At 34.7% G+C, this 16849-nt stretch overlaps 1 protein-coding gene across 4 annotated transcripts in view; it reads right to left on the bottom strand.

Moving 5' to 3' along the window:
* FNBP1L (formin binding protein 1 like) overlaps positions 1-16849 on the bottom strand; it is a 100965-nt gene that overhangs the window by 32793 nt on the left and 51323 nt on the right. For all 4 annotated transcript variants that reach the window (XM_032487111.1, XM_032487110.1, XM_032487108.1 and 1 more), the window contains exons 3-5: positions 6118-6171; positions 4715-4862; positions 3884-3946 (exon numbers count right to left, since the gene is read on the bottom strand). In XM_032487111.1, the coding sequence (XP_032343002.1) occupies positions 3884-3946; positions 4715-4862; positions 6118-6171 (265 nt within the window). The remainder of the gene's footprint in view (positions 1-3883; positions 3947-4714; positions 4863-6117; positions 6172-16849) is intronic.

The raw sequence follows: 16849 nt of genomic DNA, 5'->3' as shown, positions 1-16849 counted from the left end.
CCTGTATAGTGATATGGCCAGGCAGTTTCCTCAAAGAGATCTTGGTATCTTTAAGTCTTTCCTCTCAAGCTAGTTAGATTCTACAAACAAGATTCTTTCAGGGGCAGGGGGAGGATATAGCTCAGCGGTAGAGTGCATGCTTAGCAAGCATGAGGCCCTGTGTTCAATTCCCAGTACTTCCATTAAAAATAAATAAAATATATGCCTTGCTACCTGTATTCTGAGAATTACTCAGAAGAAAGCAGAGGGTGTCAACATTTTGTATTAACCTAACCAGTTACCATGTCAATTTCTTATCTTGGGGTTGACAAAAATATACCGTTAGTGAAAATCTCCTAACTACAAGGCCAAAGGATTTAAACTTCTCAGAGGATACTTTCCACTCCTTGACCTTCAGATAGAGACAAGTTTCTTTGCTGTCTCCCTTGGCCAGTGGGCAAAGTTCTGCCACCTTTCACTAAAGGTTTAGACCTTCAAAGGAACAAACTTTGTAAGGGATTTCAGTTTCAACTCTCCAAATACACAGAGCTAAAACCGAAACTCTGTCTCTGTGAGTACTAAAAGCCAAGCCCTTAGCAAGGCCCAGTAAACTGCCCCTTAACACCTCTAGAACCACTTTTCAAATGCCACTGTATCAGCTCATACATGTATTGCTCTAGCTTTTAGTTTACCCTTAAGTTTCCAGCAGTTAGAAACTTCTCTTTCTTTCAGGTAGCTCTGCAAAGAGCTTAAAATACAATAAAAAATATTTTAGCTGTTATATCGAGGTATTTATAGCCAAGAAGTTTGTTAGGTCAGTTTGCCTTAAAGCTAGAACCAGACATACCCATAACTTACATCAAATAAATGTGCTCAGAAATTTCTTATAAAAATTTTTAAATGTACTATTTTGATTAGTATGAGACAGCAAATGAGATACTTACAACTTATTCAAAGCATATAAATATATCCAAATATGCACAATATACAGAATGTCACTTTCCTGTGAAGATTAAAATTAAATTTCCATGTTTAATTTTCTGAAACTCAGTTCAGAGCTGTGTTTTCAAACTGAATAGCCATAGCTACTAATTCTGGTGTAATCTGAGGCAACTCACATACAAAAGTATTTTTATATTGGGTGTCTTACTGTTTGTGAAAAAAACCTACCTAATAATTTCCTTGCAACAGCAAAAGAATCATGAATACAATAATACTTAAAAATACTCCTTCCCTGAGAGGAATTCTATCATTGTACAACACAGGGATATACTCCACAGAAGACTCTCCTTCTACTCATCCTCTGAGCGGCAGACTAGTCAACAGCCACTTCCACACCCCTGCTCCCTTTAGAGGAGCCCATCTCCCCACATGGAGGCTGCAAGTAGCCAACACCTGCTTTGTCAACCTGCCCACAGCCGAGGCGTGATCAAATCATCTCATGCTGTCAGAGGTACCCATGAGGAAGCTGCTGGGGGTTTTCTGGGGAAGTTTTCCTTCCTTGACAAAAGAGAAAAAGTTACAAGAGAAGTGCTTCCCTTTTCCTGCTTCTGCGTGCGTCTGAATCAGGATGTGGTGGCTGGCTGCTTAAGCCAACTATTGACTATAAAGGGACAAGCCTGAAGAAAAAACCAACATGGTCAAGACAGCAAAGTAGACAGAAAGGAGAGGCAGCGTTGGTGACATCACTGAGCTACAGACCAGCTCTGGAACTGATCTGTTTCTAATCCCTGTTCTTATAAACTCATATGCTGCTCCTTGGAGCCACCTAATTGACAGACCTGGCATCTCTGATGCTTCTCTTATCTTCTCAATCTCTGACCATTCCTTCAAAGAATCTTCTTTGCAAGCTACTGTCTTCTGCCTTCATCTTAAATGTCAGTGGGGCCTATTTTGTTTATCTTGGGGTTAATAACTTTTAATTTTTTTTCCTCTATGTTCAAAACTCTGTCACTAACTCAATCTGTCTCTCCTAGCTCTTTAAATCTTCTCTCAATTATTTCAAACACATTAGGAATTTTACAATTTCATTTGCTTGATTAAACATGAAGACATGGAATGAGAAAAGGATCCTGCACATATTCCTACGTATTATACAGAAATTATATTTGTCTGTCTCCCTCACTAGACTCTAGGCTCTACAAAAACAAGAACCATATCATATTTGCTTTTGTACCAGATTCAGTACATGTTATGGATGCCTTCAATAAACATGAGTTGAGCTGAACTCACCTTTACTTCACGGTATTCTTAATGCTTTACAGAAATCTCTCCTGTATTTTTCGATGCTTCTTTCTTATGACCCTTATGACTTTTGCTTAGTAACTACCAACTGTTCTAAAGGTAAATCAGCACATGTCAACAGGAATGATTTGTGCCAACTCTAGTTTTTAAAGGGTCCAATGACTCATGAGTGTAGGAGTCTGTTATTTTGTGCAAATGAAAGACAGATACTAAGGATGCTAGTTAAGGCAATTTAAAATTTAATATATGTAAACACTCCCTAAAAGTCTTGCTGAAACCAGTTAGAAAGAAAATCAAAACAAAAATGAAAACAGACTAATATACCTAAGAATTCTCCATCAGTACTGGTGATTAGACTCTTACCTCAATGACAGTTATACAGCAGAAATTTAATCTAAGCTTTGAATATATGTTTGAATCCTTAAAAAGTAAAGAAAATGACTGAAAACCATACACATATATGTGCATGAGGGTTTTTTTTATCTCAAACTTAACATTCCTTTTTCCAACAACCACAAGCTAAACTGATTAATTTAACGTGAAAAACTCCCTTTAGCATAATTTTCAAGGAATAATGTCTATCATAAAAATATGCAGGTAAAGAGTTAATGGCTTGCTAACATGACAGTTCAAAAGAAATATCAATCTTATACCACAGCACATCATTTAAGTAAAGAAGATGACAACGTTCATGTAGACATCTTAGTTTACAAATGACTATATGCCAGGATATTTAAGAGAAACCACGTTAGCAAGTACCTTTGGAAAGTTTTTAAAGTAAATAATTATTATGCTTTTATATTCTACCCTATAAAGTATTTTATTTTTTACAGTGGGATAGTCTATGACCAGCAGCCCAGTACCAGAAACATTTACATTATTATAGAATCATTGAACAGGAAAAAACATTTCATATAATCTAGTCCATTGTCTTCATTTTTCATACGCTAGAAATGAAGTCAAGAAAAAAGTCCAGGGCTAAGGAAAAGGCAGGACTAGAATCTAGGTTCTCTTAGTCTCGGTCAAAGGGTCTTCTAAGATACACCGTCACTTCCTCATCACTCCTATCCACTATCAGTGTCGATGTTGCTGCTTATCTATTTTATGTGTGTTAGTGTCTGCAAATCCTGAACTCCCAATTTAATTCTCTACCCTCCCCATTCCCCCCTGGTAACTGGAAGTTTGTTCTCTTTGACTGTGAGTCTGTCTGTTTTGTAAATAAGTTCATTTGTGTCTTTTTTTTTTAGATTCCACGTATAAGTGATATCATATGGTATTTTTCTTTCTCTTTCTGGCTTACTTCACTTGGTATGACAATCTCCAGGTCCATCCAATGCTGCTCCAACTATCATCATCTTATTCTTTTTTATGGCTCAGTAGTACTGCTCTATCAATATTCTACAATAACAACAACAAAGTCAAAAAGAACCTTTTTAAATGTTTACAATCATCTGACGATTATACAGTTGGTACAAGTATAGAACCATATAGAAAAAAAAGGACACAGACAAGATGATCTCACATTCTCTATTTCACCAATGTCAAATTACGAATACTACACTGAGGAATATTAAACTCAAATAGATGTGAAGCATAAGAGAATTTAGGGCTAAACTGGTCTGCAAAATTTTATGTTAAACATGAGAACACTGTAACTCACATTATCCATCTGTTTCCAGCACATGTCAAGGTACTGTTGAGCTTTTCGCCCCTCTTGAAGATGCTGAAGATCATAACCAAAAAAGACAAATTTTTAAATTACATTCAAATACTAATTAAAACCTAAAGTCCCCAAAAGGCTTTTTACTTAATTTTTCCCCCCAAGGTACTAATTATAATTATGTAACTTTACCCTGACTTAGAGATTATTAGTAAAGCAAAAACCCTAAAATGCATCTTATAGAATGTTATTTAAATGCTTTAAATATAACATTTAAGACAGATACACTCTCTTGAAAAATTCAGAATTAGCTTGAATAGGGACTGACAAAGTTTTTTACAAAGGGTCAGGTAAGTATTTTAGGCTTTGCAAAGCACATGGTCTCTGTTACAAATATTCAGCTCTGTTGATGTAATGCTAAAGCAGCTGCACACAATACGTGAGTGAATGAGTGTGTGTCTGTTCCAATAAAACTTTTATTTACAGTCACTGAAATTTGAATTTCATATAATTTTCACATGTTGTGAAATTATTCTTTTTTCACTTTCTTTTCAACTATCCAAAAATGTAAAAACTTTCTTAGCTCGTAGGAACTAAGAAACAAAAACAGGCAGTAAGCTAGTTTGGTCCACTGGTTGGAGTTTACCAAACCTTAGTCTTAAATCTAAAAGGATCACAAATTAGCAAGAATGTCTTGAGATAATTTTGGCTAGAAGAAATTTAGTGAAAAAGAAAGCCAGTTTATGCTGAATGAAAATAATTTTAAAAAGCAAAGTAATTATTTCTGTGAAAATATTTCATGCACTATTGTATAAAAACGATAAGAATTACCATTTTTCTTTCAGTTTTCAGATCATGAGCATATCTCATTAATTCACCATAAACTCTGTGCGCCATTTCTTCTGCTACTACTTCACGCTGTCCTGCATAGTCATTTAACTCGTTAAGGATGTTAAAAAAGGCTATACACGAAGTAAACCTGACAAAAACATATTGAAAATGGTGAAACTTATTTTTATTTTCATAACAAATGTTTTTTGTGAGGTACAGATTTAGCCTGACACTTGCAAATCATAGCATACTCAACCTAAATCTCAGCTAGTAGCTCTAAATTAACTTTGTATGAAAAGAATCCTGCATTAAGCTCAAGTTGTACACATCTGTGTATCTTTGAGTAGTCTTAATTTATCAATAAAGGGGTCAAAAATAATAAGAATACTACCTGCAGGCTCGTTTGGCAAACTGGAATCTCTTAAGTTGCCAACTGACTGGCCTGAGCTTGGGAATGAACTTGGCTGGATTCCTAGGCTTGCCAGCTGAACCTGTTGCAGAGATGGTGTACTTGCTCTCGAGGACAGAACCTGCCAATCATACCACTCAAATGCATCTCGATGGGTGATCTACAGAACAATTTTTCTATCAGCTCTGGACACAGCTGCCTGTATGCCTGCCCACATCCTGAATGGAAGTGAACTGCCACAATGGTTGGCATCAAAGAGGGGTAAGAAGGGGCAAAAATAAGGGTAAAAAAATGTGTGTGAAGGGAAGGAGAGAAACAAAGAGAATCACTGTATTAAAATATACAGACCTACTTGAATACTCTTCCGGAACACTCTCACATAAGCTGAAGGCAGACAACTCAGACAGGACTCCATTAACACTAAACCTGAGAATCCTAACAACTGGCAATTACACACAAAATTGTTTATTTGAAATCTAGTCTCTTTTTGTTTCTGCATTTTACAACCAACCACATATCCCCCTTGTTTTAAGAATGCCAAAAAGCTTACAGGTAATTCTCAACCTTTTATTCAGAGGTTTTGTTTTGTTTTATTCCAAAATTACCCTGAAAACCTCATCATTTTCATTACCCCTTTAAACCAAGCAGCCAAACTGTTTTACTACTTGTAAAAGTAAAAAGCAAGAATCTAACAAGCTCACAACTACAAAATAAAGTACAGGGAAAAATACCCTTTTCTTCCAGAGACTACATCATTCAGGTGGAGTCTCAGTCCACATATTACTTAAAACCCACATTTCGACTATTACCAAGCCCACTAAAGTATGCATCTTCATAAGAATAAATAGTAGTTTCCTCTTTCATAAACATTGTGATTTTTTTTACAATAAACTTTTAAAAATCTTTATAAAAAATTAACAGCATATTTTACTAAATAATAAAAACAGGTACTTTTAAATTTAAATATGCAGTAATAAACAGGTATATAATTTACCTTGGCTCTTCATCTTTGGAGGAACGTTTGGGACAGTACTTCTTAACCAGATTTCTATAAGAAGATATTTAAAGTTTATTAAAAATACTGCTGTTGAAATTCAGATATCCTAAAAGTTTCTAATATCATTAAGTCAAGAATTTAATGATATAAAATAATTAAGACAGTAACATGATCATCTATTATCATTAACATTGTAATAGATGATCATTACTTACATTTTTTTCTGAAAATATTGATACCTGTAGAAAAAAATGTTATTTCTGTGCTTATGAGTGTAATCATAATTTGGTTGATTATGCTATCAAAGAAGAAAAGAAGTAAGAAGAATACAAGAACGAAAGTATTCAGTATATGAAACTGAGTTATAGCAGAAAGACACGTATTTCAAAGAAATACGGTCATTATTTTGTTTTGCAAATCAGGGAATTTAATACTAACTAAGGTAACATTTAAACAGATGCGGACTCACAAATAGGGTAAAAGAACAGTTGGTCGGTATCCTCCATAACTACTTGTATATGAAAATCATGTGACTCTTAACCTTCTCTTTTTTAGGCAAATGAATTGCATTCCAACTTGTAACTTTCTTTGCCTACATCTCTGTCCATTCTTGACAGTCTGGGACTAGAATGTCACCTCATTTCACCTTTGCAAAACCAGAGGCAGACAAGCACTTGGACTCTGGAGTCAAACTGGACTACCTGGGTTTTATGTGGCATCTGTGTGACCTTGGGCAATTTACTCACCATCTCTGTGCCCAGTTTTTTTAAAAATGGTGATAACAGTACTTCTACCTCTACCTCTTAGGGTTATGAGAATTAAAGTGGATAGTATTTGCAAAAGCATTTACCACAGTGCTTTTATATCATGCTACTCAAAGTATGATCCATGGACCAGTAAAAGTCCACGGACTCTGTTACCTACCCACGACAAGCCAAGTACAGAAGCTGAGAGTAATTTTATGTCTGTTGAATCAAAGTAAAAATACATTTTATATGTCTCTTTTTATGTCATTTTTTCTAGTATTAAATTTTTATTGTATTTTATAAACTCGTAGGTAGAAATTTTAAAAGAAACTAGTACATCATCATAAATAGTCTGAGGTGTACTGGTTTAAACTTAAGCATCTTAAAAGTTAATGACCCTATGGTCTTTCAAATAAATATTATAAAAGAATCACGGTCTTAGTTATTCTCAGATTATTATCAATCCATTCCACCTACTCAGTTTAATTTATTCATTCTAAGAACAACTGTCTCCTACGTGCTAAGCGCCGTGCAAGCTCCCGGGAACATCCAAGATGAAAGAGTACCTGTGCTCAAAAGACAGCCTCCACCGAAAAGAGACAAGTATACACGAACACCTACCACAGACAGCAGGGATGGGCGCTGTGGTAAACGAGTGCAGAGGGCGCAGTGACAGGAAAGAGAAGGAGGCCCTAACACCCGAGGAGCCAGGGAAAGAACAGGCAAGACACTGACGAAAGAGCCTGCAGCAAAGTTTACTTAGTTTCTGCCATCAAAAACCTCACAGTCCTCACTGGTTGTAAAGGTACAGGATGAAAGCCTTAGACCACTTATGTGTTTGTTCATCAAAAGCTTTATTAATACTTAGCACATTACTGTATAAATACATGTACCTAATTCATAAATTAACTCTACAGGCACAAGCTCCAACAGTGTTAGCAGAGAGCCTCGGCCAGAGTAATATCAAATGTATGAAACACTTCCACATAACACAATGATATGAACAACAGAGCGCTCTGCAGGGGGCTTCCTCAGAGAAGGAAGGCCGAAATTTCTGATTCACCTAAAGAGGTTAACAAGAATTGGGCAACGTGAAATCCGGAGCAGGGAGTGGGGTGGGGGTGCGTTCTAAACAGAGAGGATCTAAAAGCAAAGGCAAGGAAATAAGAGGAAAAAACATGGCGTTTACAAACTATGAATGAGTTATACGTTGCTGGAACATCAAGTGTGAGTCAGGATGGCAAGCAGTGAGGCTGAAAAGGCCGACGGGTGGGAATGGTAGCAGAGGCCCTTCTAAGCCATATTAAGAAACTCTAACTACTCTTAACCAGTGGCTCTTAATCCCAGTTACCTGAAACACTACCAGAACTCATTTTTGTGGATAAATTAATTTATTAACTAAAACATCAGCAAACCTTCTATGTGCTACACATTTATCATTTCAGGTACGATACGGATAGAAAGGGATGAATCATAGCTAGCAAACTAGTAATTGTGCATGACCTACAGTCCTTTCTAAAAGAGAACTCAAAAGGGAAGATGGGGAAGAGATGATGAATGATTCAAAAGGTTGATTAGAATAGGCAAATCCACAGAGATAAAGCAGATTTATGGTTGTCAGGGCCTGAGAGAAGGGCAAGTGGGGAATGACTGCTGATACTATGGGGTTTCTTGCAGGGCTGATGAAATGTTCTAAAATTAGATAGTGGTGATGACTGCACAATTCTGTGAATATACTAAAAATCACTGACTTGTATACTTTAAAAGGGTGAATTTTGTGGTATATGACTTATACCTCAGTAAAGTTATTATAGGAGAAAGAATGGTTATTGGAGACACTGTCCATCTGCCAAGGTACATCAAATTCAACAAGTCTAAGTTAGAGTGTATTTTCTTTTCTTAACTTTATTCTTTTCTTATATTAATGATACCACTATCCACTTAAGACATTTAAGCCAATAATTTGGCAATCATCCTTACTTTATCAAGTTTCACTCACCTTAAGGTGTTCAAGTCCTATAGATTCTATTTCCTAATTAAGTCTCATTAAAACCTTTTTGTGATAATTTTTATAATAGACGGGGGAAAATTACAAAAGAAGTCCCTTCTTCACACTTTTTTATTGCTTTGGATACAGGTATGTGAAGACAGGATTATTGAAGCTACTGCAACAACTTTCAGACCAAGAAATTTATAAAAATGCCTTGACATCACTAAGCTCAAGAATCCCCTTTCTAAACTACTTGTTATATGAGAGGATTCCTATTGAAGCTGATTGCTTCTTAACTGACACTGCAAAATAGCTAAATTAAAATGTCCAATGGAGAAATGCAGTAAAAACTGGAACTCTGAAGAAACTTTTGGGATCAAGATACAGAAGTGAGAGTCAACATGTGTGAGGACAACAAAACCACAGGAGCTACCATTTGTCAACCATGTATTACCTGTCAATCTCTAAACTAAGCACTTTCACACTTACAACAAACTTGCAAGCAGCCCTATTTTACAGGATTCAAGACATATTAAATAATTTGTCAATGGTCACATAGCTAATAAAGAACAAAGGAAAAACCCACCTCATATCTGGTTCCAACACCTGAGATACATAAAATAATGAATGAGAATGAGGCTACTCAGAAAGTGTGAAATGATAAGGCGGGCTTTGAGACCAGTATGAGAGCTGAATCTCTTGACACATAAAACTGGCACTGTTGGTGAGTGTGTTTCCTGCCATGTGGAGAAAAAAAGCCAATCTGCTCTAACAGAATGAAGCCAACACACACACACAAAAGCCAAAAAAGAAGGAGGGAGGGAAAAAGAAGTGGAGGGAGGGAAGGAGAACGACAACAAAGGGCTGGGCCTGTCTGGCCGTGTTTCAGATACAGACTTTTTATTTCCTGTGACGCAGGTACATTCCAGGTCTTCCCGCAGCTGAGCTGTTCAACCTCTTCTTGAACTCAATTTTAAAAAATCAAATCAGTAAAAGGTATCAATAAATAAATCAACAAATATCTCTTGTCAATAAATTTACCATTAAACTTCAGCTAGCTCAAACTGGGTTTTTCATCACTTACAGCCACAAATCTTTTCTTATACTGCAAAATTTAATATAAAAGATACCCACATACAAAAGAATGAAGTTGTTCACTGGTCTTACACCATATACAAAGATTAACTCAAAATGGGTCAAAGATCTAAACGTAACAGCTAAAAGTATAAAATTCTTAGAAGAAAACACAGGGAAAAGCTTCACAACACTGGATTTGGCAATGGTTTCTTGAATATGACACCAAAGCACAGACAACAAAAGAAATAAATAAATAAGCTGACCATTAAAATATTAAACTTTTGTGCATCAAAGGCCACAATCAAAAGAGTGAAAAGGCAACTACAGAATGGGAGAAAGGATCTGCAAATAATATATGAGGTTACAATCCAGAATATATACAGAACACCTAAAAATCAGTAACAAAAAAACCAAATAATCCAATTAAAACATAAGCAAAGTACTTGAATAGCATTCCTCAAAAGCTATACAAATAGCCAGCTAGCATCGGAAAAAATGTGTAATGTCACTGATCATTAGGGAAATGCAAATCAGAGCAACAATGAGATTTCTTACACCCATTAGGATGACTACTATCAAAAACAAAAACAACAAACAGAAAGTAAGGATGTGGATAAACTGGAATCCTTGTGCACGACTGGTAGGAATGCAAAATATATCAGCCACTACAGAAAACAGAATGGTAGTCCTGAAAAAATTATACGTAGAATTACCATATGATTTGGCAATTCCTCTTCTAGGTTTACAGCCCAAAGAATTGAAAGCAGGGATTCAAACAGATACTTGGACACGATGCTCACAGCATCATTATTCACAATACTCAAAAGGTGGAAAAAACCCAAATGTCTATCCACCAATGAATGGATAAATAAAATGTGGTATTATCCATATAATGGAATAATATTCAGCCTTTAAAAGGAAGAAAATTCCGAGACACACCCCACCACAGATAAACCCCTATGACATTACGCTAAGTGAAATAAGCCAATCACACACACACACAATACTGTATGATTTCACTCATGCGATACCTAGAGAAGTCAAATTTATAGAAACAGAAAGTAGAATTGCCAGGGGCCAAAGAAAGGGAAAAATGGATAGTTGTTTAACAGGTATAGAGTTTGAATTTTTCAAGATGAGTAAGTTCTAGGGATTGGTTGTAGAGCAGTATGAATATACTTAATTAACATAGTTGAAATAAACACTTAAAAATTATTAAGATGGTAAATTTCATTTTAGGTACTTTTTATAATTTTTTTTAAAATGACCATAAAAAGGGGATTACTGGAAGTGATATTAGACAAATTCTGAATATTATATTTATTTTTTAAAGGGACATGCTTCATTCTCAATTTTTATACTTCTACTGGTGGCAGATGTTGAAACAGACTGATGACAAGAAATAAGAAGACCTAAGTATTCATGCCTGAAAGACCTAGAAGAAAATCAAACAAGCTTCAATGAACGTGAACGTAAACAAAGTTAGCACCTATTCTCGTTTCTTTAAGACTCTACTTCCTTCTTTTACTTTACCTTTACCACGTCAAGGATACTCAGTACCTAAAATGTCAATAATATATGGGTTTATAGTATCAGCTTCATAGTCTATACCCACCCAGAGAATATATGCAACAATTCATTGCCATTTAGGATGTGATAGGCTTAACAACGTGGTTTCCAGGCAACTGTAAATCTTTCAGAATATTTTCAGGTATGTTCAAGACAGAAAAGAGAAAAATTATTTTATCTGCTCAATTTAGACTGAGGAAGAAGCAGATTGCCACCACAGATTTAAGTATTACACTTTTCAGATAAATTTTGTTCTGCAAGTTGTTAACTTGTGTTTTCCTTCTAAATATTAGATTCTTAAAGAGAACTATATAACACAGTCCCAGATTCAAATAAGCAGCTAAATCTGTCTGATTTGCCTATACTTTACACATAGAGGATGATGAAATAAACATTTTTATCTCATTTTAGACACTGCTACACAATTCAAATGGCTACAAATAACTTGGAAATAAAACTATTAAAGGCATTATGAAAGAGCTAAGAGATTAACTAAGGGACATATACAGACAATATCATTAACAACATTCTTATTTCTTTATAGTTATTTAAACAAGGTTTCTAAATCTTTTTCATGAAAGCTCACTATCAAAATAACACAACTGGTTTCAACTTATTTTCTTTCATAAGAGCTTTATGTTTTACTTGTTAGATTCTGCTTCACCATTTAAGAATACATTTTAATATAAAAAATCAGGAATAGACTTTGCAATTCTTGTTAAGGTGATGACCCTGAGTTCCTTGACTAGTCAAGTGGTAGAGTTCACTGACTGAATCATTCCAGAAGTTCACTGCTGTATGCTTACTACTGGGCATACTCTTAGAAATACAATGACAAAGATCAACGAATTCTTGAGAAAATTAAATGAGATAGTAGCATATGTAAACTGAAAATGAAACTCAAATAACCCCATTGTTGCAAATGTAAGTTAGTAGTTTGCTGGATAATTAAGTTGGGGTGGAGGGCATCTTTTTAGACGTATGAGAATGAAATGAGATAAAAATAGAGCTTTGTGGCACACACAAAGTACAAGGATAGGAGCAGAAGAATGCTGATAATCAAAAAACAAACAGCTGAAATATTCTAATGATAACTGTATGAAGTCCAAATCAAATATATTAAAATATAGTTCTGTGACACTGAAGAAAGGCTCCCCAATTGTCCTGCTGTTTCCTCTCCTCTGATAAATCATCAGCAGAAAATAGCTAATACAATTAAGGAGACTATTAAAGGCAAAATCAAAGAGAACTAAAGTAACATTATGCTACCCCTAACTCCAGTTTATAATAGGTTATAGGAATAATAAAAGTAAAAAGTATTTATTGTAAATTCTCATATTTAAAAGAATGGGGGGGCAGGGTATAGCTCAGTGACAGAGTGCCTGCTTGGCATGCACAAGGTCCTGGGTTCAATCACCAGGGCCTCCATACAAACAAACTTAATCCCCCCCCAAAATAAATAAATACATTTAAATAAATAAACAAATAAATAAATAATAAAATAACAAATACTTTCTAATAGAGGTTTTAAAAAACCCAGAAATATTCTTAATGCCTCTTAGGAAGGAAATGAAAGTAAACAGGGCTTCCCAAAAGGTTAGTTTTTAACCTTCTTTGATGACAAAAACATTTTCTTAAAAGGAAGGACTTCTAAAGTGTTAATTTTTTTTAACCTTTTCTTATCTTTATGGAAAAAGATAGAACTAGACCTAAATTGATGAATACATAATTTATATTTAACTGAATTTCTACAATTGTTACATTATAAACAGATGTGTTAGCTGGAAAGAGTGTATTATGCAGTTTTTAGATAATTTATTATTGTCTATAGTAAAATACCTTAGACACCCAGAGACATCTCAGTAATACTAGGTACTGTTGATAGAAAAAATCCTCTTCAATAGAGAATTAGTCTTTCTCCCTATGCTAAGAAGCAGCACAATGTGCTCAGACTCTGCAATCAGACTAACCCAGCTGGCTTGTTCTTCACCTCTCTTTAACGCAGTTTCCTAATGTATAAAATAATTCTTACATCTCAATGAGTTTTTATGAAAATGAAATATCTTAATATGTGTAAAAGCACTCAGAATAGCGCTGGCACATTATTAAATGCTACATAAGTGTTAAGTAAATACCAAAAAAATTGCATGCTCTGTGCCAGGCCTTGTTCTCCAAGTTAGTAATATGCACTGCACAGAACTAACAAAAATCTCTTCCCTCTGTGGAGTTTACATTTTATGAGGGAGATTATATTCTAAAGTTAAGAGGCAAAAATTATTTAGCCAGCATATCACCTAGATATGTACCAGGTAGGCTCGGAAACTACAAAGGTCTGACAAGGATGAGAGTTTCCACAGGATTCAATTCTATGAAGAAAGTTCATCTAAACCCCAAAATACAGGGAACAGTTCTGTATCCAGATGCCCCTATTAGGGTTTACTACTTTAATCAGTTGATCAAAAATTCAGGCAAGGCCGAAGAGTCAAGAGTTAAATAATGGCCAAAGAATAAAAGTAATCTCCACTTTCCACAAGTCAGTACAAAGATGAGCTCTCTGGGCTCTTCAGAGATTAAACAGTGACAACAGAAACAGAAAATTCTGATAAAGAAGCATGAGAAAATAAAGACTAAATAGAAAGTAGAAACTGGTTTTATCTTCATTATTTTATATCTAACCCCCTCCTAAATGTGTAGAACAACCTCATCACAGGGACAGTATACGACATAAGCTCTAGTATGGACAGAAAGCAGTCCATGGTCAAAGGTTCAGCATATAGAGAGTCTTATTTCTAAACTAAACTGACACATGTATCATTCAATTATTTGTGTATTCAACTTATATTCACTCAGCTTTAGAGGTACCAGCTATGTTGCCAGGGTTAGCAAGGGTACAGAAATAAACAAGATCAAAAAACTCTGGGGTGATTTCTGTTCTGGTTAGGGAAGAGCAGTTTTTAGGCTTCCTGTCATCCAATCTATTTCTCTTCTAGAACCACACTACCACATTTGAGTCAAAAAGGGATAATCTGGGGTGGAACTAGGGGAATATAATTTTATATAGCAATCTCTATGCCAGAACTTAATGCTCTAATTATTTTAACTAGAAAAAAATGATACACACTGGCATATATATAAAGAGTTTCTTTTTTTTCACTTAGGAAAATTTAGTTAATCTCTACCACACAAATAAAATAGTATAAATTTATTAGAAGAATGATTTCAGTTCATGTTCACAAACAAAAAACGTTCTACCAAGTGATTCAAAGTCACCACTTACATAAATCAAAATAGACGTGATTCAGTTGTTTATAACTATGTCTCCAAACATTATTAGATGTTTTATTTTCTATTTATTTGCATCCTCAAACCACTACCAAAAATGAATCAATACCAAAAATAAAACAAAAGTTACAACAAGGCCATCAAAGTAAAGAAAAGAAAATAAGCTGGGAGTCCCAAAATTACATAGCAAATTAAATGTATGCAAATTAAAAAATATATTTATAAAAAATATATTGCAAAATTTAATCTTCCAGTATTTTTGAAATGTAAATATTTCACATTCTGAATATAGTTATTATCTAGGAGAAAAAAAGAGCTACCCCACTATTACAAAAAAAAACCTGTCCTCTGCAGTAGCAAAAACAGGAGGGAGTTAACCAAAAGAATTTTTCCCATTAAAGGGGAGGAAATAAACAAGCCACACCTATTCCTTTGGGACAAAACAGATACTATAAAAAACAGTTGATAATTCAATCATTTACTAAGTATTCATCCAAAGTAGCAAATCTCAATTAGAGAAAGGGAAGGGAGTTAAATGGTTGCAAGTTACACATGCCTCCTACAACCCCTCCTAATTGGAATTCCTCAGCACCTTCTGATAATCCTGCCCTTGATGAGAAGCATTTCAAGTGACAGCCACTATTAGGAAGAACATGTGCTGAATTTCTTTAGCGTGCTGGGACAGAAAAAAGATGCAAATCACTGAAATTGAGCATCTGTACATAATAAAACCTACTTTCTCAGTACCAAATTATATTTTTCATATCATGTAATTGTGGGTTCTTACCATTTGTGCTTCAAAGAAGTAGTGTTCAAATCTCTTTGCAAGCAAGTGAAAATGTTAACAGTTATCAGTTAAAACAGAAAGGTAAACAAGTCTGCCATTTGATTAGAGTCCTGTTACTCTGGTAAAACCTTGGCCATCGTGAAACCCTTGAGGCCCAGGTTATTCTGGACAATTAAATATTGCAGATTGCTGAAGTTTTACCTTATAAATTGTCAATTTTTATTTTATAACTTATAATTTCTTTTGAAATATACCATCTTCATTGAAAAAGACTTCAATAATTTAAAAGTATAAGTAAAAAGTGTAAGTTCCTTCCCCTCCCACCCCAACTCTCATTCCCCATGGATAACCACTAAAACAACGTGGAGTATATTTCAGATCTCTTCAGAATACATACAAATTGTACACATAGCTGTACATGCAAACTCAAGTAAGCAGAACCTATATTCAGTTCTGCAACTTGGTTTTTACACTAATGAGGAGCCTTTTAAGTTTAAGTATGCTATTATACCTGATTTATTTAAACTGCTTATTCCACAGTATTTTTCATCCTTCATTTACTGACATGTACTTTTAGGCTGGAAACATTTTTTATATGTTCTCTACCATATTTTAATTTTTTTATTGTTTGTCACTTCACACTGCTGTAACATCACTGTATTGTCTACAGCATTCCTTCTTTTCACTTTATTGTAAAACTTAAAAACAAAAAAAAGTGCTAGAATTAAAAATTAAATGAGGGAAATTTCTCATTGTTCACCCATGAATACATGAGTTTTTAATTGCTATACTAACTTTTCAGAGGTCCTTGATGCTTCCAGATTCCTGAGCAGTAAAGTTCCCAGATTATAACTTTGGAAAGGTTGAGGGGGTTGGGGAGGACCGTATATAGCTCAGTGGTATAGCACATGCTTAGCATGCATGAGGTCCTGGGTTCAATCCCCAGTTCCTCCATTAACAGTAATAATAATAGTAACAACTTTGGACAGGTAAAATATCACAACTATTAATATACTAGTAGGTTCCCTTTTCATATTTTCATATAGAAAATATCTTGTTTTAAAAAAACACTGAGGAAGCAAATGGATCAGGAAATTAGCATACTTCTATTTCAATAAATGTCATAAAAGTAGTATGTATATCATTATAAAAATATTATAAGTATTCATTATACTAGTCTATTTCATTCCTACACCCAGTCAGCTGACTGCATAAACCACTACTAATGTAGTGGACACATGCTGTTTATCACTCAAATATCCCTCTTCCTTCTGTGAC

This window comes from Camelus ferus, chromosome 9, assembly GCF_009834535.1.
Source record: "Camelus ferus isolate YT-003-E chromosome 9, BCGSAC_Cfer_1.0, whole genome shotgun sequence".
Classification (NCBI taxonomy): Eukaryota; Metazoa; Chordata; class Mammalia; order Artiodactyla; family Camelidae; genus Camelus; species Camelus ferus.
The sequence above is the reverse complement of the archived record's forward strand: the minus strand, read 5'-3'. Positions and strand labels throughout refer to the sequence as shown.